This window comes from Hypanus sabinus, chromosome X2 (genome assembly GCF_030144855.1).
Source record: "Hypanus sabinus isolate sHypSab1 chromosome X2, sHypSab1.hap1, whole genome shotgun sequence".
In the NCBI taxonomy this organism is placed as follows: domain Eukaryota; kingdom Metazoa; phylum Chordata; class Chondrichthyes; order Myliobatiformes; family Dasyatidae; genus Hypanus; species Hypanus sabinus.
Window position 1 is genome coordinate 16,984,132 of NC_082739.1, and position 24,463 is coordinate 17,008,594.

A 24,463-nucleotide genomic window follows, 5' to 3' on the forward strand; every position below is an offset into this window, starting at 1 on the left:
TCTAAGATCTGCCATTTACGCTTGGATATCATAACACAATCTTTGTTCAGTATCTTTTTTAAGGGTATGTTGTAGCAATTTAAATTAATTTGTATTTCTTGAACTCTGATAATGACCATAAGACTGAGTTGTTACTTAATTAAGATTCCTGGCTTAGATAGACACGTGTACTTTGAGTGTTGGACAAACAGCTTATTGTATTTATTTGTCCACCCATGCATTTTAATGATTGGTACTGCTCAAAAAAAAACTGCAGAAATTACGTTGAATCCAGTCATCTCAGCACATATCCATCTGAAGATCAACATCATCATAAATAGCTTCAGAGAAATCAAGATATCTGATGGTTAATCACAATGAATAGTTGTAATTGGAGAATTGATCAAGAACATTAATGAATTGAAAAGAAAGGGTATTTGTGAAAGTTGACAGTTTTTATTAGTATAGAGAATTAAAATGCTCTGATATTTTTGAAGATTAAAATAAACATTTTGAAACATTTAAGGGCAAGTCTTCATAATAAATATTTTTTATTTGGAGATACAGCATGGTAACAGGCCCTTCTAGCCCAATGAGCCACGTTACCTAATTACACACATGTGATCATATGTCTTTGGAATATGGGAGGAAACCAGAGCACCCAGAAGAAACCCACACAGTCACAGAGAGAACGTACAAACTTCTTAATGGCAGATTTGAAGCCGGTTTGTTGGCGCTGTAATAGTGTTCCACTAACTGCTATGCTACTGTGCCACTTAATACGTATATATAAATACATATACTCAATTAGCACCTTCAGAATTGGTATACACCTCAGCAAAAAGGTTGCAAATAACAATTAATACTGAATTTCATCATAAACAAAAGATTCTGTTATTAAAGAAATAGTAATAACAAACTTAAAAATAAGATTGGGTAGAGTATGAAAGAAAAATAACATTTGAAAAATCTGTTTTTGCAGTTGTAACTAGCAAAATAGATAAGGGGAAGTGGTTGGTGTGATGTTTTTAGATTTTCTAAAGGCCTTTGATAAAGTGCACAATAGAAGGTACAACAACACATTGAAAGTAACACACACAAAATGGTGGAGGAACTCAGCAGGCTAGGCAGCATTTATGAAAAAGAGTACAGTCGACATTTAAAGTACATGATTAGGGACAATCTGCTGACGGGAAAGGAGAATTTGTTAACAGACCAACAGTGAGAATAATTCAATAATTTTCAGATTAGGAGATAGTGAATTGTGGGATACTGCAGAGACCCTGATCACAATCTATATCACTGATTTGGACAAGAATATGAAGCATAATGTTTCCATATTTTCTGATTATACAAAGCTATAAAGCAGTGAGGAGGCTGCAGGGAGACATAGACTGTCTATCTAAGTAGGTAAGAACGTAGCAGAGTGAATTAATGTGGTAAATTGTTAAGCCATTCTTTAAGCAGGAAAAAAGTGGGCTTTTGTCTTTAATGGAGACAGGAAGATGTGTAGATCTAGATCCTAGATGATCTCAGTTAACATGCAGGTGGAGCAAGTAGTTACAGAAGAGACAATTATAAAAGGGTATTTGAGAACATGAGTCATTTTGCTCCAGACACTGGCAAGACCTTGTTTGAAGCATTGCATACAAATTCTGGTTTTCGTACCTAAGGAGAGCTGGGAAGATTACAGTCAAGGTTCATCAGATTGATCCCAGGCTTGTTGGGCTTGTCTTTTGAGGAGAGATTAAAACGTTTTGAACTTGTGCTCTCCGGCATTTAGAGGATTGAAAAGTAATCTCATTGAAACATACAGAAGCTTTATGAATTATGAAGAGTTAGGCAGAATTATGCAGAGTTGATGCTTCTCCTGGCTAGAATGTCTGAAACTAGTCATCCCAAAATAAGAGTTCAGCCATTTAGGACAAATAAGAGTTCAGCCATTTCAGTTAGTAGACGACGAATATTTGGAACAAGAGGGCAGGTGAGATTCATTTATTGTGTATATTCGAGCCTGGAATAGGTAGACATTTAGCTAATAAAGAATATTAATGGGGTATAAGTACAAGAAAATGATATTCACATGAAGTATCAGCCATATTGACTGATGGAGCAGGTAGGAAGAGCCAAAAGGTCTTCTGCTTCTATTACTTGTGTTTTTATTTTCATTGGGATTATACTTAATTTATATTTAACTAACATAAGGTTCTTAAAATGTAAATTGCTATATACAGACAGTAACAGAATGGAAAGTTGTCTTTCTTAGTTATAGTGAAATATATATGTATATTTGTGTCTGACAGGTTTTGCGAGGAGATCCCAGTCGAAGAAGTAGAGGTGAATGATAACTCGTCTAAGAGCAGCGTTGAAGTAAAGACGGATGCTAGTCCTCAGATGCACAAGAAATCAGTCACAAACAGCACACTAACCTCTACGGGGAGCAATGAGACTCCCACCTCAGTACGTGAATAACTTGTTCACAACCAGAAGATAAGTTTAATAAAACTAAGTAGTCACAATACAACTCAGAAATAAGAAAGAAATGTTTCAATTTCTACAGAGCTTCTGAAATAGTAAAGTCAATTTTAGTTTAAGGAAAACATACTTAAAGTACTGGAATTAAAGGATAAATATTTTAAATAATCCATTCACTCAACATATATTTAATGTAACAAATTTGAGTACCTCACCTGATGCGAACTCCAGAAGAAGAGCAAGAAGAATGTAAGAAAAAATTATCATTGTTATTTTGTCTATTGGATGACCAGCAGCACGTGTTCTCAGACTGTGCCCCTCATATTCCACTCTTTCAAAAGTGTTTCAAGGTTCAAGATACATTTATTATCAAAGTATGTATGCAGTATACAACACTGAGATTTGTCTTCTCCAGACAGCCATGAAACAAAGAAAGCCACGGAAGCCATTCAAAGAAAGCCATCAACCCCACCCCACACGCAATAAAAGCATTTTGCGCAAACGGCAACAAGAACATCAAACCCCACCATGCGCAAAAAAATATTGTGCAAATGGCAACAAGAACATTAAAACCCAAACCTCCCTTCATGCAAAAAAAGCAAATCGCGCAAAAAGTGCCTTCCCATCTTCAAAACAAATTAGCTGTAAATACAGTCTTTACCTTCATTCAAATATGTCATCAAAGAAAATTGATAAGAAATGATAGAAAATAGCCTTGAACAATTAGCCTTCAGACTATTTTCAGATGCTTCTTCAAATCTTACAGAAGAGTGCAAAAAGCAAACTTTATTGATCATGTTGAATTAAATGATTTCTGTGAGAATGGTAGTTGAGGCACTGCAACCAGTTGCTTTACGTCCAGGAACGGAAAGGAACGTCAGCTAAATTTCTTGTTGTATCTTTATGGATGCTTGATAAATAAAAAATCTGAGATGGTCCCATGGTTAAATAACCCAGCAGCAATCATTTTCTAGGTTTGTCTCTCCAAGAATACTCTTGGAACTATATTTAAATGTTATTTATCTTTAAATAAGAAAAATAAGGACATTTAAAAAGAAGATGGCAACTGCACCAGCTTTGCTTAAATGTTTAATTATATTTAGAATTTTAAAATGCATGAATTTTACTGTCCTGCAAGTAATCAAGATGTGATTGTGCAATTGGACCACAGATCAGATGTATCAAATAAAACTTCTTGAAGATAGACATCAGTTTTAAAAGCTAAGGCAAACTAAATTTGTAATATATTGAACTGTTCTCCATTTCAAATTGTGATGACATTTTAATGATGCACTGCTTGGCGATACCCCGTTTCAGCAGTTTAACATGTTCAGCTGCTGTTTTGGAAAGGACTGTGGGTCTAATTTATGTAGTTCCTATATCTTCCTTTAGTTAACTGTCTTCCCTCCTTCCCTTTTACCACCTCTTGCACATAAAAGTTCCTTCATGATGACCCATTTTACCTAAGGAACCTTAGTTGGAGCACTCTAGTCTTGCACAGTAGCTTAAGATTTACTCATTAATATTAGATTTAATACATATTAGATCTTCTCATTTTAATATCTATCTTTTGTCATTAGCAATGACATTTATTCAATTTATTGGAGGTAGACTGAAAACAGAAAAAATTTTGCTCAGTATTTAAATCTTGCTCTTATTTGGTCACAATACAATATCTATTAAAAGTAAACTCATTTTAATCCCACATAGGATTTATAGAATTATAGGAACTAAAGAATTCATCAGGTTCAGTTTACTTTAATCAGTGGAAAAATTCAGCAAACTTATATTTTAAGGATACCATTAAGAACTAAGACTTTATTGCAATGTAATGGAGGAAATGAAATAACAACCACAAATAGACCTACACCCTCTAATTCACGACAGAGTTTTAGAGCTACTGCTGCAAGTTGAATTTATTTTATTTCTGTTGTTGTAGTTTGATGGTATTACTGCAGATGATGAAGTTGATTGTCAGCTAGAAGGTGAAATTGGAGATCTTCAGGTCATTGACAAGAATGAGATCAATTTGTCTGCAAACTCTCCATCTCTGGACTTCAATGATAATGAGGACATTCCAACAGAACTGAGTGACTCATCAGAAACACATGATGAGGGTATGTCATTACACCTGTGAATCTTATGTTATTTTCAATTTATCTTAGTAGGTTTTCCATCACCACAGATTGGACTGGAGGGTGGGGAAAAATCTATGATTAGAATGAGGTTTCAACAATTAGTAAATATAAAATAGTCCAATGAAACTGATCAGACAATATTGATCGTATAATGTTGATCGACCATCATGCTGAAAATGTGAACTTTGTGGGAATTATTTTAAATTAGTCAAGGCACGTTTTGCATAATTTTATCCAGCTTTATCTGCTTTAAAACTGCATGGGAGCAAAACCCTCTCACCTTGGGACAGAAAAGAGCAGTGAGACTTTTACAAATAAGTGAAATTTTGCATGTAAAATAGAGCACAGCAAGCATTTTTAAAAATGTGTTTTTTTAGTTTTATGAAATATTCAGAAGCACCCTTGTTTGATTATCTCTGTGCACATAAATTCTAGAATACTTGCCCCACTATACTTTAGCGAATGGATCACAACTATGAACACCAAGTACAGTTGGGAGATGTGATAAAACTGGAGTAAACATGACACTCATTACAAAATTTTGTCCTGTTTTCACTTTCATATTTCCTGTCTCCATTCATTTCAGTGGGACTAACTACAGCTGATTTTAAAAAACTGAAGACAGGTATGGAACCATTGAGTTTAACAATAAACAAACTTTTGAAGATTTTAAGATTACTTAATAGATCTTTTTGTGTCTTGTGAATATTTTAAAGGTTTCATACCTATAAGGGGAATTCAACCCAATTTAAAAATCAATGGACAAATTTAATAGCATACTTAGAAATGCAAATTCTACTGCCAAAATCCCCAAAGTAATTAAATGTTTATTTATTATTCACATTTAGGATAGTAATCTCAGATCACATAGTTAATCTTTAGAATTGCTGCACAAGCTGACTTATTTGCCTACAGTTAAACGTGGCAGACATTCTTCCCAGCATTTCATCCCTTCATTCCCTGAATTATACATACACAACTGGCTGCTATTGTGGAATTATCCACTTATAATTTAAGCTTTCCACAGATGGTACATTTTCTATCTTCTCTCAGTTCCCTCTTTCCCTACTGATTAGCAGTTTATTTCACAATTTCATTCCAGCTGGGAATTCTGGCAAAAATGTTATGAAAGGATTTTTCTTTTTTGTAAATTAATGTGAAGGAGCTTTTGTGGAGAGTTGCAATTATATCATGAATACAATAATAAAGTTAAGGATTGTGTTGGTGAGTAGATATTTTAATTGTTTTAATTTTAAATGGGGTTGAAATTTCCTTCTTCCAAATAAATTGGGCATTTTACCCTGCATGTAAGCAAAGATATTAGACAAGTTACTGCATTGGTGATGCAGTTTTACTTTTTCAATTCCCTATGTTCATAAGTGACTTGCAGGTTGTTCTAAGTAAAAGAAATAAGCACATTACCACTGCAATTATTCTTTTTTGATTTTCAACCTGCTTTTGTAGTGCATGGTTGTTTCTCTCTGTTTTAAACTGAGCCCCAAAGTTGACACATGATGTGGATCATTTACTGGTAATCAATTCAAGCAAAAATGTATTTTTCTTAATTGCTACTTTAAATTATAACACAGGAGTAGGTTTTCACAAGTATTCAAATTATAAGAGTAATATTCACCAAAAAATGATGCATATGGATGGTTATTAGACAGCACAGAATTCAAAATTCTGTCCAGATTTTTAAAAAATGCTTGAATATTAAAAAAAATCAATATAATCTTTGAGCTTCTCCCATCCAATTTATGTTGACTTTAATATTGCTTCTGGTTGGGAAATAGTTTCTTAAGTAACCAAGAGAGCCAGAGACATTTTACTTTTGTTCTATTGAGTAATGAAGGGATTACAGGGAATACAGCAAGCAAGCATGCAGCTGGTTAGTTTGAATTATTCGAGCAGGAGAACTTACCATTTGAACATCTCCCTAATGGATCCATAATTATTGAGCTGCTGTAACTGCATATTAGGATATGAGGCCAAATAAAAGAAAATCTAAGATTCATTTTACTGAATATTATAATATCCAGGCAACTGTATATCATGTAGTTTTCTAGAGCAAAGTAAATTTGTGTCTGATCTTATTTTTAAATCCATGCCTTACACCAGGTGAAGTACAAGCTTTCTACGAAGACCTCAACGGCCGACAGTACATTAATGAGGTTTTTCATGTGAATGTGGACAAGCTATATGATTTGCTCTTCACTGACTCCCAGTTCCTACGAGATTTCTTTGAGCAGCGACGGTTTACTGGTACACTAGTTTTCATTATACCTAATTAATTATACCTGGGGAGCTTCCTACTTCCAAAAAAAAACCATTCATCGTGGCACATTAGTGGATCATACACCGACATGTTAGAATGGGATCGGGAATCAGAATTAAAATGTTTGGCCACCGATGCAGCAGAGGCTGTTTTAGGAGTACTGGACACAATAGCCAACCCCAGTAGATTCGCAGGTGAAGTGTTGTCTCATCTGGAAGGACTGTTTGAGGCCCTGAACAGAGGTGAGGGAGGAGGTGAATGGGCATGTGTAGCACTTTTGCCGCTTGCAGGGCTAAGTGTTGGGATTCAAATTACTGCTTGAAAGAAAGCTCAATAATATATATATAGATCTGTGCCATTTGCCCATAGTAATCTGTAAGGCTTGGAATGGATGAGATAGTGCCATCTTACAAATTAATAGACAATATGGTTTTCTGCTACTGAGCTTACTGAGACCAAAAAATCTTATTCTGTAATTTGACTGTTTTGGCTGTCGACTACCTGCCAGCTCTGTGTCCACCCCTTCCCTCCACCTTTTTATACTGGCTATCTCCCCTCTTTCTTTCCAGTCTAGATAAATGGTCTCAACCCAAAGCATCAATTGTCTTATTTCCCTTCTGACCCGCTGTTCATCCATCTTTAGCGTGTTTTATCTTATAACTTAATATGTCATTGATAGAGAAAGTTTTCAGCTTGAGATACTTATTAATTCCCAATTTCAGTTTAGAAATTTCATTTTGATGTATCTGCCCTATCGATCCCTTTTTAAGACGTAGGAGAAAAAAAGTAATTTGGATACTATTTACTAAAGAGCATTAACTTGATTATTTTATATTGTAAAACATTATGTTGTTTATATTTGTATTGAAATGTTGTCTTTCCTACAAAATTTCTTATTTCTCTTTACCCTGACTTAAAAACATTTGATAATCTGACTTGTGATATCTAAAGTGTGATAGCACCTTTAGGTTTCATACATAATTTCAAATTTTTGCAATGTTATATAGAAGACTCAATACCAGATATAGGTAAAATTAAAGGAGAGGAAATAATTGGATCACAGCTCTTATGCCTAATTCAATTCCCACTTTAAAGTCATCCATTCCATTCTTCATTATGGGGTTTTGAATTAAATTTTATAATTAAAATTTAAAATATAAAATATAAATTTTATAATTAAATTGCAAACATTAAAGCAAATGGGGAAACACAGTAAAAGTTAGTTGGAATATAATCTTTTTCATTTACTAAAGGCAGAAGAGTGTGAAGGTATAAAATTGAAACACAATAATAGAGCATGATGAATTTACATGGTCAAGGCAGAAATTAAATGTGAAAATTAACACAAAACTGATGCTTAAAAATGACTGGTGTTTTTTGGACAAAAATTTCAAATGTATCTTAGAAAAATAATACATCACAATTTTTTTCAAAAGGTATAAAATAAATTTTACTATATCAAAAATCCACTTTTCACTTTTATGGTACAAATATATATTTCCCATCTGTTTATGATAAAATTTAATACATTACTCAGAGTGAATGTTGCTGTTTATATTTTCAAGTTAAAATTCTAGAACAATAACGACTATCCAGTAAAGCTGATCTTATTTCTCTCCAGACATGGTTAGTCATCCCTGGAAGAAGGAAGTTAATGGCAATCAGACTCGAGTAATATTGTATACTATCGCTCTCTCAAATCCACTTGCGCCAAAAACTGCCACAGTCACTGAGACCCAGGTGAGACATCCCCATTGAAGTTGGCACTAAATATAAACGTCCTCATTATTTTAAATTTTAATAGTTGTTTCCTAGACATCACATTTCATCTTCTTCATATTTTATGATACTGCAGATAGCTTTAGACATTAGATTACAGTAGGTACCTTGGAGCATTGGAAATGGTATACAGGTTCCCAAACACCAAGGTGGAGCCAGTAATTTAAGGTTTCACACAGCTAAATGACATTGTTTTGGAGGAGTATTTCTTGAGGATTAATCTTGGAACAAGCAGTTCCCATTGGAAATACCGATCCCCTGACAATCGTTCCATCATACTTCATGTGATCTGTATCCTTTGAATTTTATTTTCATTACAGACATTGTACAAAGCCAGTCAGGAGAGTGAGTGTTATGTGATCGATGCAGAAGTAATCACTCATGATGTTCCGTATCATGATTACTTCTACACAATCAACAGATATAGCCTTACACGAGTTGCAAAGAACAAAAGCAGGCTGAGGTAAGTATCTATTTTCATTTGGTACAATTTTTACAGTAATGTATTGACTTTTATTCTGTGGTACCTTTTAAATCTGGCAGGTTATACAGAAGTGTCTCTGGTTACAATATTCATATTTTTGTGTTCCTTACTCCAAGGAAGCATAATTTAAAACCACCCTCTGTCACAGTAGCTAATCAATACATCCCCTAAATTTGGATCATTAAAACCTAAATGCAATGGCAATGCATACCCACCAGTGAGTTATCATGTACAGTCCTAAGGATCATCCAGGTGGATGAGTTGTTGCAAATAATTTGGATAATTATGGCACAATATTTGGTAATAAAGAAGATCAAAGCTAAAACATGAAATTGCTTCATTTTAATTATCATCCTATAAATATCGTAAACCATCACAATAGTCTTTTTGGAGAATAATTCAAGAAATACTGTCACATCGAGAACTAGCAAAAGGTTTATGGAATAACTACAAATAATCAACAAAAACAGCTAATACAGAAGATAAGTGACACACACAAAATGCTGGGGGAGCTCAGCAGGCCAGGCAACATCTATGGAATGGAGTACAGTCAACGTTTTGGGCCGAGACCCTTAATCCTAACTGGGGGAAAAGAAGATGAGTCAGAGTAAGAAAGTGGGAGAAGGGGAGGAAGAAACACAAGGTGGTAGGTGAAACTGGCTGTGGGGGATAGGGGTGAAGAAAAGAGCTGAGAAGTTGATTGGTGAAAGAGATACAGGGCTAGAGAAGGGGGAATCTGATAGGAGAGGACAGAAAGCCATGGAAGAAAGAAAAGGGGGAGGAGCACCAGTGGGAGGTGATAAGCTGAGAGAGGGAAATTGGAATGGGAAGTGGTGAAGGGGAGGTTGGGGGCATTACCGGAAGTTTGAGAGGTCGATGTTTGTCCCATCAGTCTGGAGGCTACCTAGGCAAAATATAAGGTGTTGCTCCTCCAACCTGAGTGTGGCCTCTCCATGACAGTAGAGGAGGCCATGGACTGACATGTTGGAATGGGAATGGGAAGTGGAATTAAAATGGGTGGTCACTGGGAGATCCTGCATTTTCTGGCAGACGGGGCATAGGTGCTCGGTGAAGCGGTCTCCCAATCTGAGTCGGGTCTCATCGAAATACAGGTGGCAACACCGGGACCCTGGATACAGTAGATGACCCCAACAGACTCACAGCTGAAGTGTTGCCTCACCTGGAAGGACTGTTTGGGACCCTGAATGGTGGTGAGGGAGCAGGTGTAGCACTTCTTCCACTTGCAAGGATTGGTGCCAGGCAGGAGATCAGAGGAAAGGGATTACCTGCCCCTACACCTCATGAAACCTGAGAACAGATGTAGCAGAGACAGAGGAATTGAGGGAAGGGCGTGGCGCTTTTACAAGTACTAGGATGGAAAGAGGTATAGTCATGGTAGCTGTGAGAATCAGTGGATTTATAATAGATATCAGTAGATAAGCTGTCTCCAGAGATAGAGACAGAGAGATCAAAAAAGTGGAAGGAAGAGTTAGAAATGGACCATGTAAATTTGAGGGCAGTGTGGAAGTTGGAGGCAAAGATGATGAAGTTGAGAAGCTGCACATGGGTTCATGAAGCAGAGTGCCATGACACTGTGCTCTTCTTACTCTTCTTTGGCAAGAAATCTCCGCACCACACCGATGACCTCTTCTCCCATCTTCAACCCTCCTCCTCTTCCTGGACACCCCACTCTGGATCTTTTCATTGCTAACTGCTGACAGGACATCAACTGTCTCGACTTCACTTCTCTAATTCCAATCTCACTCCTTCCAAATACACTGCTCTCCAGTCCCTCCATACTAATCCTAACCTCACCGTCAAATCCGCAGATAAGGGATGCTGTAGTAGTCTGGTGGTCTGACCTCTACCTTGCTGAGGCCTGGCAACAACTGTCAGACACGTCCTCTTATTTACCCCTCGCACAGGACCCCACTAAGGAGCACCAGGCCATTGTCTCCCACACCATCACCGACCTTATTGACTCTGGGGATCTCCTATCCACTGCAACCAACCTGATAGTTCCTTCACCCTGCCTTCCTGTTTCTACCTCCTACCAAGATCCACAAACCTGACTGCCCCTGAAGACCCATTGTTTCTGCTTGTTCTGGCCCCACTGAACTTGTATCTGCATACCTCAACTTAGTTTTATTCCCCCCCCCCCCCCAGTCCAGTCCCGTCCCTTCCTACCTACATCCATGACACTTCACATGCTCTGGATCTTTTCAGTGATTTCAAGTTCCCAGGTGCCAATCGTCTTATTTTCACTATGAATGTCTAGTTCCTATACAACTCCATCCCCCACCAGGAAGGCCTCACCTTTTCTTTCTGGACACAACCAGTTCCCTTTCACCACCACTCTCCTCCATCTGGTGTAACTTGTCCTCACTCTCTTTCTGCTCTTCTCTCTCCCTTCGTACAAAAGGGGTAGCCATGGGCACTCGCATGGGTCCCAGCTTTGCCTGCCTGTTCGTCGGTTATGTGGAACAGTCTATTTTCGAAGCCTACACAGGTATCTTTTCCCAACTTTTCCTATGCTATGTGGACAACTGCATTGGTGCTGCTTCCTCAACCCATGCTGAGCTCGTTGACTTCATCAACTTTGCCTCCAACTTCCACCTTGCCCTCAAATTTACCTGGTCCATTTTCAACACCTCCCTCCCCTTCCTTGATCTCTCTGTCTCTATCTCTGGAGATAGTTTATCTATTGTTATCTATTATAAACCCACTGATTCTCACAGCTATACCTCTTCCCACCCTGTTACTTTAAAAAAAATGCCATCCTCTTCTCTCAATTGCTCTGTCTCTGTTGCATCTGCTCTCAGAATGAGGTGTTTCATTCGAGAACTGAGATGTTCTCCTTCTTCAAAGAAAGGGGCTTCCCTTCCTCCACCATCAATGATGCCCTCAACTGCATCTTTTCCATTTCACACATGTCTGCCCTCACCCCAGCCTCCTACCAGCCCACCAGAGACAGGGTTGTTCTTGTCCTCACCTACCACCCCCACCAGCCACTGCATCCAACACATAATTCTCCGTAACTTTCACTAGCTCCAGCAGGATGCTACCACCAAGCATATCTTTCCCTCCCCTCCACTTTCTGCTTTCCGCAGGGATCGCTCCCTTCGCAACTCCCTTGACCATTTGTCCCTCCCCATTGATCTCCCTCCTAGCACTTACCCTCGCAAGCAGAACAAGGGCTACACCTGCCCCTACACCTCCTCCCTCACTGCTATTCAGGGCCCCAAACAGTCCTTCCAGGCGAGGCAGCACTTCACCTATGAGTCTGTTGGGGTCATTTACTGTATCCAGTGCTCCTGGTGTGGCCTCCTGTATATCGGTGACCCCAATGTAAGTCGGGAAACCACTTTTCCGAGCACCTATACTCCATCTGCCAGAGAAAGAAAGATCTCCCGGTGGCCACTCATTTTAATTCCACTACCCATTCCCATTCCAACATGTTAGTCTGTGGTCTCCTCTACTATCGTTTGGAGTAACACCTTATATTCTGCCTGGGTAGCCTCCTGGCTGATGGCATGAACATCAATTTCTCGAACTTCCGGTAATGCCCCCCACCTTCCCTTCATTCCCATTTCCCTCTCTCACCTTATCACCTCCCTTTGGTGCTCCTCCTCCTTTTCTTTCTTCCATGGCTTTCTGTCCTCTACTATTAGATTTCCCCCTTCTCCCGCCCGGTATCTCTTTTACCAATCAACTTCCTAGCTCTTTACTTCACCCCTCCCCCTCCCAGTATCACCTATCTCCTTGTGTTTCTTACACCCCCCCCCCCCCCCCCACACCTTCTAACTCTGTCTCCTCATCTTTTTTGTCCAGTCCTGATAAAGGGTCTCAGCCCAAAACATCGACTGTACTCCTTTCCTTAGATGCTGCCTGGCCTGCTAAGTTCCTCCAGCATTTTGTGGGTTTTGCTTGGATTGTCAGCATCTGCAGATTTTCTCTTGTTTGTAATACAGAAGATATATTAGTATTTTTCAAATGTTCCAGGACAGGAAATAGTAAACATGTGAGATTTTTTTTTACTGACTTTCTCATTAATCCTGGGTCTGAAAGGTATCTCTCAATAATAACTTTGCAAGATACTTTTTGCTGTCCATCACATGTAAAGTAATTGCTTCTTATTCACAAAACTAGGGGTAGATACTTGGAACTCTCTGCAGTTCTCTCAATTTCAGAACTGAGATTTATAGATTTTTCATGAATCCTAGCTATTAGTGATTATGGAAACAATGTGAGTAACTGGAATTAAGGTACAGATCAGCCTTGATCTAATTGAATGGTACAATTTGTTCAATGAGCAACACTGCTCCTTCCTTCTCCAGTAATCCTGATACCTTCCATGGCTACATATAAAACTGAGAATATACTCTGAGATGCTCTCCTAGGAACATTAAATGCTGAGAAGGCAGAAAGGCATTCAAAAATGTTGCTGTCAAGATCCCAATATGATCATCAGCTACTTGTACATCTAAAGACAAATGGAAGATTGTAGTTTTAAAGCATTAACAGTTTTCTTCAAATAATTGTTGGACCAGTTTATCATCCGATTACAAATTTGATTTATGTTAATGGGCAAGAGAACAAACAAACTTATTGCACTTTAGCAATGGTAAGATCCAATTAATTCATGCAGACCTTAGGTAATTTAGACAGGTAAATAACTTACCACATTTTTGTCATGAGATTGCTTTTGTAAACGAAGAAAAGTACGGTTTTGCAAAATAACAATTGTACACGTATTTTTTAATGAATAACTGTAAACTTCTTGTATGCAGGATATCAACAGAACTGAAGTATAGGAAACAGCCTTGGGGCTTGGTGAAATCGTTCATTGAGAAAAATTTTTGGAGTGGTTTAGATGACTACTTCAGACATTTAGGTGAGGAATATTTAAATTTCATTTTTGATGACAGGTTATCAACCCAAAAAGCCAATAAATGCTGAGCTTATTTTCTCACCCCACAGTTGCTGCTTGACCCTGCTGTACATTTCCAGCAGCTTCGATTTTGTTTCAGGTGTCCAGCAGTCTTTTGACTTTATAATTTTTGTTCCAGTTTTATTGCCAGAATACAGTATTAGGCAACTTGCCAGATTTGATCATCTATTTGGCTTATAATTCTCATAGTTAGTGTTGGCGTCACCACTTAGGCCAATACAGCCAAACTGCATCCTGCACCATTTCTGAGTGTAGTTTCCTTTGAAGAATGCTAACTGTTAATCAAGTGCAGGAACTTTACAAAATCCCTTTAAAACCAAGGTGAGCATCAAGATTACACAAGATTACAGCAAACACTAAGAGAGAAAGCTTTGTTCTTGGAAAGAAACATTCTTTGAACAGAAATGAACAATTGGAATAATTAATTTTTCTGCTATTGCAGTGTCACTTCTGGTTAACATTTAGTAGCCTGGTCCTGAATGCTAAGTATTGACAAGTATTCTATCAGTGTTGCCCTGACAGTTGTATTGAAATGGAAGTTGATGTTACTTTCTATTGTTACGTATCCCATAACTGGATAACTTCCCAGCAAAGATAGAGAGGTCCGTTGAAGTCTGATGTCACTATTTTCAAACGTTTTTATTTATAAAGGGGCACAAAAGTAAGGTTAATGCAAACATTCAGATAATGCACGTCACCAATACTCAATCTAAAGCGCGGGTATAGTAATAATTATCATTAAGAAGTAATCTCGGCTGTTGTCTAGGGGATAATATTTTTGTCCATTGGAAATATAAAAAGTCATTCAGAAGTCTGCAGACTTTAACCTTTTGAGGAATCGTTGGGTTTCACGTGTATTAGAGGGATCGGTGAAAACGAAAAGAAAACTTGCCCGGGTCTTTATGAAGCCACTCCGTTAAATCAGGGGAGCGTTGTTTTCCCCATTGTTAGTTCGAAGTCCTTCTCGGTATTATCAGCCACCTGCTCCCTAGGCCAAAGGAGTTAGGAGCGCACGTGGCGCTGAGTGGCTTCCATCCAGCTCTCACGGGAGCGTTGAGCGAGCGAGTTCTTCTGGTGCGTCGCTCCCGTACCGCCTCCTGCAGTCCGCTTTTATCTTTACTTGCAGAGTTGTAGATGTCCATCAAAGTAGGGTGATGCAATCTCCACCCCCACATTGCCCGAGGGTGTCCATGTCCATGGTAGCTGTCACGTAACAGGGTCACACAGGTGCCTCTAAGAACAATGGCCAGAACCATTGCATTGTCTCTCACTTTCGAGACCCGAATTAATAGCAATCTTGCTATTCTCCGGAAGGAGGGGGCTGCTCCCGCTCCTTTGGCCCCTCAGAGCTGTGGTACCTTCATAACACTATGTACTTTAATTTTACCTGTGAATATCTACACAAAACTGTAGTGACCTGTGTTTAGTCCTGGCTTTCAGTGCTCTCTGTGTAAAGTTTGCATGTTTTCCGTATGACTGCTTGGGTTTCCTCTCAGTGTTCTAGTTTCCTCCCATGCACCAAAACCAATTAGACTTGAAGCTTAATTGGTTACTCTGAATTACCTTTACTGTAGGTGGGTGGCAGGAGCATCACGGCGGGTTGATGTCGTACACTTGGATTTCCAGAAGGCATTCGATAAGGTGCCACACCAGAGACTTATAAATTAGAAACGGATGCATGGAGTCGGAGGAAGTGTATTGACATGGATTGGTTAACCAATAGAAAGCAGAGAGTTGGTATAAATGGGTGTTTCTCTGGTTGGCAGTCAGTGGTGAGTGGGGTGTCGCAGGAGTTGGTGCTGGGCCCGCAGCTGTTTACCATTTACATTGATGATTTGGAAGAGGGAGCTGAGTGTAGCGTAGCAAAATTTGCTGATGACACTAAACTGAGTGGAAAAGCAAATTGTACAGAGGATGTGGAGAGTCTGCAGAGGGATATGGATCGGTTAAGTGAGTGGGCCAAGGTCTGGCAGATGGAATACAACATTGGTAAATGCAAGATCATCCATTTAGGAAAGAACATTAGAAGAGCAGATTATTATTTAAATGGTAAAAGACTGCAGCATGCTGTTGTGTAGAGGGACTTGGGAGTGCTTGTTCATGAATCGCAAAAGTTGGCTTGCAGGTACAACAGGTTATTAAGAAGTCAAACGGAATGTTGACCTTCATTGCTAGAAGAATTGAATTCAAGAGCAGGGAGGTCATACTGCAACTATACAGGGTACTGGTGAGGCTGCACCTTGAGTACTGTGTGCAGTTCTGGGCTCCATCCTTGAGGAAGGATATACTGGCTTTGGAGGCAGTGCAGAAGAGGTTTACCAGGTTGATTCCAGGGATGAAGGGGTTAACCTATGAGGAGAGATTGAATTGTCTGGGACTATACTCTCTGGAGTTCAGAAGAATGAGAGGGGATCTTATAGAAACGTTCAAAATTTTGAAAGGGATAGATAAGATAGAAGTTATTTCCATTGGAAGGTGAGACTAGAACAAGGGGACATTGCCTCAAGATTCAGGGGAGAAGATTTAGGACAGAGATGAGAGAAATTGTTTTTCCCAGAGAGTGGTGAATCTGTGGAACTCTCTGCCCGGGGAAGCAGTTGAGGCTTCCTCACTAAATATATTTAAGAAATAGTTAGATAGGTTTTTACATAGTAAAGGAATTAAGGATTATGGGGAAAAGGCAAGTAGATGGAGCTGAGTTTATGGACAGATCAGCCGTGGAGTATTTTTTTTTCTAAATCTTTTTATTAATATTAGTAATATGGACAGAATACAGATGATAAATTGATAAAGAAATTACCAACATACACATATACACATTCCATTACATATGAAAAAAAACATAATAGTTACAATATAAATGAGTTTACCAAGACATAAGCCATAAGATATATGTATGGACATAGTAAATCTAAATATTTCATAATGTATAATATTAAAAAAACAGAAAAAAGAAAGAAAAAAAAAAACAAAAAAAAATTTATATAATGCAAAACTAACTAATCTAATCTAATAACTATAACTAATAAGTAATATAAAAGAAAGAAAAACAAACAAAAGAGAAGGAGAAAAAAAAAGTGGGCTGTTTATAATATCTCACAAAAATAAGTATTCATCAATGCCGTCACTTCCGGTCCTCTCAAAATACATAAGCTAAAAGCTAGGAAATCAAATGTACTTGGCACAGGGTCATATTACATCATATGAAAATGTTGAATAAATGGTCTCCATAACTTTTCAAATTTAATAGAAGTCTCAAAAGTACCACTTCTAATTTTTTCTAAATTTAAACATAACATAGTTTGAGAGAACCAATTAAATACAGTGGGAGGATCAATTTCTTTCCAATTCAACAATATAGATCTTCTAGCCATCAGAGTTAGAAATGCAATCATTCGACGGGCTGAAGAAGATAAATGCTGTGAATCTAACATTGGTAAACCAAAAATTGCGGTAATAGGATGAGGTTGTAAATCAATATTCAAAACCGCAGAAATAATATCAAAAATATCTTTCCAATATTTCTCCAAAAATGAACACGACCAAAACATGTGAGTTAAAGACGCAATTTCAGAATGACATCTATCACAAATAGGACTTATATGAGAGTAAAAATAAGCTAATTTATCCTTGGACATATGGGCCCTATGTACAACCTTAAATTGTATTAGTGAATGTTTGGCACATAACAATGATGTATTAACTAATTGAAGAATTCTATCCCAATTCTCACTAGAAATACTAAAACTAAGCTCTCTTTCCCAATCCTGTTTAGTCTTATAAAGGGGCTCTGAACGTATCTTCATAATTATATTATAAAGTTTTGAAATAAGCCCTTTTTGAAAAGAGTCTAATTCAAATAAACTCTCCAAAGTATCTGAAGGCACAAAATTTGGAAACGTAGAGAGTACAGAACTTAAAAAATGTCTAATCTGTAAATATCTAAAAAAATGAAATCTCGGCAAGTTATATCTGTTGGATAATTGTTCAAAAGACATGAAACAATTATCTAAAAATAAATCAGAAAATCTTAGTAATCCCTTAGTTTTCCAAGCTGAATAAGCTTGATCTATAATGGAAGGGTGAAAAAAACAATTAGATACAATAGGACTATTTAAAACGAATTGAGTCAACCCAAAAAATCTCCGAAATTGAAACCATATACGCAATGTATGTTTAACTATCGGGTTGTCAATTCGTTTCGGCAATTTAGAAAGAGCAAAAGGGAGAGAAGTCCCTAAAATAGAACCCAAAGCATAAGCTGATACCGATTTAGTTTCTAAACTCACCCAACAAGGGCCAAAAGATCCACCCCCATCTTTCAACCAGCATAACAAATATCTAATATTAGCTGCCCAATAGTAAAATCTGAAATTAGGTAATGCTAACCCGCCTTCCTTTTTTGTCTTCTGTAAATATGTTTTACCTAACCTGGGATTTTTATACTGCCATATATATGAAGAAATTTTAGAGTCAACATTAGTAAAAAAAGATTTCGGGATAAAAATTGGTATCGCTTGAAAAATATATAAAAACTTAGGTAAAATAACCATCTTAATAGCATTAATCCTGCCTATTAGAGATAGAGACAAAGGTGACCACTTAGTAAACAAACCTTTAATCTGATCAATTAAGGGTAAAAAATTAAATCCAAACAAATCTTTATGGTTCTTTGTGATTTTGATCCCTAAATAAGTAAAAGAGTCATTAACTAATTTAAAGGGTAAATTTCCATAAATTGGGACCCGTTTATTTAATGGAAACAATTCACTTTTATTAAGATTTAACTTATACCCAGAAAACTCACTAAATTGAGCCAATAATGATAAAACTGCTGGAATGGATTTCTCCGGGTTAGAAATGAATAGTAATAAATCATCTGCATACAAAGATAACTTATGAATATCTGTCCCACGATTAATACCCAAAATATCCTGTGATTGCCCAAAATACCCAAAATATCCTGCAATTGCCAAAGGTTCTAAGGCAATGTTAAATAGTAATGGACTAAGAGGACATCCCTGTCTAGTGCCCCGAAATAGGTGAAAAAAGGGAGATCTTTGATTATTGGTAACCACTGAGGCTACTGGAGTATGATAAATCAATTTAATCCATGATATAAATATCGGACTAAAATTAAACTTCTCCAACACATTAAATAAGTAAGGCCATTCAACTCTGTCAAATGCTTTCTCCGCATCTAATGAAATCACGCATTCTGAAGTATCATGTGAGGGAGTATAAACAATATTCAACAATCTCCTAATGTTAAAAAAAGAATAACGATTTTTAATAAAGCCAGTTTGATCATCTGAAATAATTTTGGGTAATACCTTCTCCAATCTAGATGCCAGTAACTTAGAAAAAATCTTGGAGTCTACATTCAATAAAGATATAGGTCTATAAGAAGCACAATTAGTAGGGTCTTTATCTTTCTTCAATATTAGAGAAATGGAAGCTCTATAAAAAGACTGTGGCAAATTCCCTAATCTAATGGCCTCCTCAAAAACCTTACCTAACCAAGGGGAAAGAGTAGCGGAAAAAAATTTTAAAAATTCAACTGTATAACCATCTGGACCCGGTGCTTTCCCAGAATTCATTGAGGAAATAGCCCCTTTAATTTCTACATCCGTAATAGGAGTATCCAATATCAAAAGATCATCAGATGATAACCTTGGAAAATTTAATTTCCCCAGAAAATCAGACATGGTATTATAATCTTGAGGAAATTCAGATTGATACAGGGAGGTATAGAAATCTTGAAATGCCTTATTTATCTCATCATGATTAACTGTCAGATTCCCATTCTGCTGACCAATCTTAGTGATTTGACGTTTAACCAGAGCATTCTTCAATTGACTAGCTAACAGTTTACCAGATTTATCACTATGTATATAAAAATCAGATTTAGTTTTCATTAATTGATTTTCAATCGAGGATGTAAGTAATAAACTATGTTCCATTTGAAGTTCAACCCTTTGTTTGTAAAGCTCCTTACTAGGAGCAATCGAATATTTCTTATCAATCTCTTTAATTTTATCAACCAATAAAAGAGTTTCCATCTTGATACGTTTCCTCAAACCAACAGAATAAGAAATAATCTGTCCACGTATATAAGCTTTAAAAGTGTCCCAAAGTGTTCCGCAGGAAATATCATCTGTAGAATTAGTTGAGAAGAAGAAGTCGATCTGCTCCTCCATAAATTTAATAAAGTCAGAGTCTTGCAACAAGGTAGAGTCAAATCGCTATTGTCTAGCATTAAAAGCTGTATCCGTAAATTTCATAGAAAGTAATAACGGAGCATGATTAGAGATAGCTATAATATCATAGTTACAACCGATTACCAATGGAATAAAACAAGAGTCTACAAAAAAATAATCAATTCTTGAATAAGAGTGATGAACATGTGAGAAAAAAGAAAACTCTTTGTCATTAGAATGCCGAAATCTCCAAACATCAAAAACTCCATTGTCAGTCAAAAAGGAGTTAATACAAGTGGCCGACTTATTAGGTAAAGTCTGAATAGATAAAGATTTATCCATCAGAGGATTTAAACAACAATTAAAGTCACCACCCATTATTAACTTATATTCGTTTAGATTGGGTAAAGAAGTAAATAAAGACTTAAAAAAGTCAGGACAATCCACATTTGGAGCATAAACATTAACCAAAGCAACCTTTTTATTACAAAGTAAACCCGTAATTAACAAAAATCTGCCATTCGGATCCGAAAAAATATCATGTTGAACAAATGAAATAGAGGAGTCAATAAAAATTGAAACTCCTTTTACTTTAGCATTCGAATTTGCATGATACTGTTGACCCCGCCAAAATCTAAAAAAACGAAATTTGTCCTCCCTCCTCACATGAGTTTCTTGTACAAAAATGATATGAGCATTAAGTCTTTGGAATACTTTGAAAATATTCTTTCGTTTAATTGAATGATTTAAACCATTAGTATTCCAAGACACAAAATTAATGGTCTGAGCCATAATTCTATAATCAACCCTTTGGTATAGAAAGGGTTAACCAACTTATAAACTCATGCACCCGGAAGAGGAACAAAAGTAGTGAGAAGACCCGGAAGTGACGACAACACAGACATATTTGAAGTTCAAAAACAGCCCGAATAAAAAAACTGACACAAACTGGTACAAAAAAAATAGAATTAGAAAACAGACCATCCCCCCACCCCCCAAGAAAAAGAGAAAAAGCCAAAATATGACTTAAAAAGAGAAAAAGTAAGACTAATCCTACCCCCATGTCAGCTGAAGAACACTCCATATAAAAAGGATATATATAAAAGAATCACCCCGACTTTAAAAATAAAATCGCTATAATAAAAACCATATTTCTAAGTATAGTTAGTTGTAAAAAGAATAAAAATATAATCACTAAAAACAATTATAACTCGGGCTCTGGCCCAGACAAAACAAAAAATATTTAAGCTGAGATAAGCGATACCATTGTCTGGGAGAAACACGAAAAATATAAACATAATGCCATCTTAAGCAAAACCAAAAATCTTTTCCAAAAAACCACCATCTTAATCAAGGAAAAATTTACCTTCAAAGAATTAAAAATATACCTTCAAAGGAACAAAGTTAATAGACAAGTATGTAGTTAAATGATTAAAGTGTATAAGGCAAAACAATTAACATGACGCAAACACACTTTAACTTGAGTATAAAGTGTAGGATGAACCTACACCAATAACCAGATTATAATTCTGGTTTAAGAGATCGAGAACCATCTTATACGATCAGAATCATTCATTTATTAAAGACTGATGTCTGTAGCAGTAGGGAAGTTCTCCTCCAGATATTTTCTCGCTTCTGAAGTTGAAAGGAAAACTTGTCGTGGAGCATTCGACGGAGAAATTCGAAGCTTCGCAGGGTATAGAAGCGCAGGTTTCAGATTTTTCTCATAACATTCAGCCATCAACGGTTTAAAAAGAAGCCTTCTTTTTAAAAGATCTGAACTAAAATCTTCGATCAGGCGGAAGGAAAAATCTTTGATTTTAATCATTCCTAGTCGACGAGCTGCTCTTATAACTTGTTCTTTGTCATGTACATAATGGAACCGGACAATTATCACCGAAGGTTTGTCTGTAACACTCAGTGATCGACGCCGAATTCTATGTGCCCGATCCAATAAAGGGGGGTTATTCGGGAAAATTGTCGGAAACGCTTCTTTTAAAAGTTGAGCAAAATATTTCGAAGGGTCATCTTTTTCTATGCCGTCTGGAAGACCAAGTATACGTACGTTCTGTCTTCTGGAGCGATTCTCAAAATCGTCACGCTTGGCTTTAAGGGCTTCCATCAGCTTAATGGTCGAAATTAAATCCTGTTGCAGTTTTCCAATAGTCAAATCTCACTTCCGAGCTTCTTCTTGCAGAGACGTAATAAGAGCTTGTTGCTGTTTAATTACTAAATCCGTCTTAACCATGTACTCTTGAAAAACCTTTATATCTTCTTTAAAAAATTGTTGTAGTTCAGCAAATTTTTGATTCAAAACCTCCATAAACAATTCAAAAGTTAATGGTGTTTGTTGTGTCGGAGCCTGCTTTTTTCCGTTACCGTTCGGATTACGTCCGGGATCCCGTCCCTTAGACCTGAGAGACATTTCTGTTTGCATATCATCAAAAGTTCACAACAAACGCTTGGCAGTAAATCCAAAAAAAAAAGAATAAAGAAACTTTCGGTATAGGTAAAAATAAGCTGAATAAGGGTGATCAAAGGTTAAAAAAAGTAAAAGTTATGGAGCGAATCCAAAACGGTACTCACTCCATGAGCGTCTCCAGCTGACTCAGCCGTGGAGTATTTGGAGTATTGTGCACAGTTCTGGTCACCGAATTATAGGAAAGATATCAACAAAATAGAGAGAGTACAGAGAAGATTTACTAGAATGTTACCTGGGTTTCAGGACCTAAGTTACAGGAAAAGGCTGAACAAGTTAGGTCTTTATTCTTTGGAGCGTAGAAGGTTGAGGGGGGACTTGATAATGGTATTTAAAATATTGAGGGGGATAGATCGAGTTGAGGTGGATAGGCTTTTTCCATTGTGAGTAGGGGAGATTCAAACAAGAGGACATGATTTGAGAGTTGGGGGAAAAAGTTTAAGGGTAACATGAAGGGGAATTTCTTTACTCAGAGAGTGGTAGATGTGTGGAATGAGCTTCCAGTAGAAGTGGTAGCTGCATGTTCGGTATTGTCATTTAAAGTAAAATTGGATAGGTATATAGACAGGAAAGGAATGGAGGGTTATGGGCTGAGTGCAGGTCAGTGGGACTAGGTGACAGTAAACATTCGGCACGGACTAGAAGGGCCGAGATGGCCTGTTTCCGTGCTGTAATTGTTATATGGTTATATGATCTTATTGAATGGCGGGGCAGGCTCGATGGGCCGGATGGCCTACTCCTGCTCCTATTTCTTATATTCTTATGATGGGTGTGTAAGAGTGAATAGGTTACAGACAACTTCGTTGGAGAATGGAACTGAAAGGAATACTGTGGCCATTAGCATATGCTCAGTGGACCAAGTGCCCTCCTCTGTGTCTGAAGGAAACTTAGAATATGAAATTATTGTTGCGGTTACAGACAACTAAGTCAATAAGATAATTCAACTTGAAACCTTATCTCTGTTGTCTTTCAAGACATGCTGCCTGAATAGAGCATTTCCAGCCAATGCTGTTCTCATTTCAGCTTTCCAGAATTTGATTTTTTTTTTAAAAATCCAATTAATAGACAGTAATTAATGATACAGCTCATCATAAAAGAAATGGGCCATCTGGAATATGCTACTATTTACAAGTAGACTTTAGGACACAGATTCTGAGGCATTAACCCCAACCTTTTGACAGCTCCCTTCTATTGAGGAAATTGAACTGTCCTTTGTAATCAAAAACAGTTTTAAAAAAAAAACAGTTCAAAAGGGTTAAGTAATTTTGAAGGTATATTTTTTTAAGTAATAAATTTGCTTTAAGTGTATTTAAGTGGTAGAACGAAGAACAATACAGAGCAGTACAGGCCATTCGGCCCACAATGTTGTGCCAACCCTTAAACCCTGCCTCCCATATATCTCTCCGCCTGAAATTTCTCCTTAACATTCAACAGAATAAAATTGCCTCTTTCTAATTGAAGTAAGCGAATGGGTTTGGGGAGCATTCACCAACCATGGCTGTTTTATCGCTGAGGGGATGAATATGAGGTGTATTCAGCCCCTCATCTTGGAATTTCTAAGCTCTGTACCTGAACTTAATTGATTCCAGTGCTTGAGAGGTGGAGAAATACCACTTACCAGGATTTCTCAGTGGAGCTGGCAGATAGTGAGCAGCAAGATTTTGCCTAATATTTGATTAAAATGCCACCATTTTCTTTCATTT

The 24,463-nt window shown here is 37.2% G+C and overlaps 1 protein-coding gene across 23 annotated transcripts in view; it reads left to right on the plus strand.

Moving 5' to 3' along the window:
- Nucleotides 1-24,463, plus strand: part of LOC132385195 (protein Aster-B-like) — a 406,923-nt gene that overhangs the window by 354,982 nt on the left and 27,478 nt on the right. For all 23 annotated transcript variants that reach the window (XM_059957077.1, XM_059957080.1, XM_059957083.1 and 20 more), the window contains 7 exons: nucleotides 2,283-2,439; nucleotides 4,394-4,571; nucleotides 5,179-5,217; nucleotides 6,711-6,854; nucleotides 8,489-8,607; nucleotides 8,967-9,109; nucleotides 13,921-14,024. In XM_059957077.1, coding sequence (XP_059813060.1) covers nucleotides 2,283-2,439; nucleotides 4,394-4,571; nucleotides 5,179-5,217; nucleotides 6,711-6,854; nucleotides 8,489-8,607; nucleotides 8,967-9,109; nucleotides 13,921-14,024 — 884 coding nt within the window. The remainder of the gene's footprint in view (nucleotides 1-2,282; nucleotides 2,440-4,393; nucleotides 4,572-5,178; nucleotides 5,218-6,710; nucleotides 6,855-8,488; nucleotides 8,608-8,966; nucleotides 9,110-13,920; nucleotides 14,025-24,463) is intronic.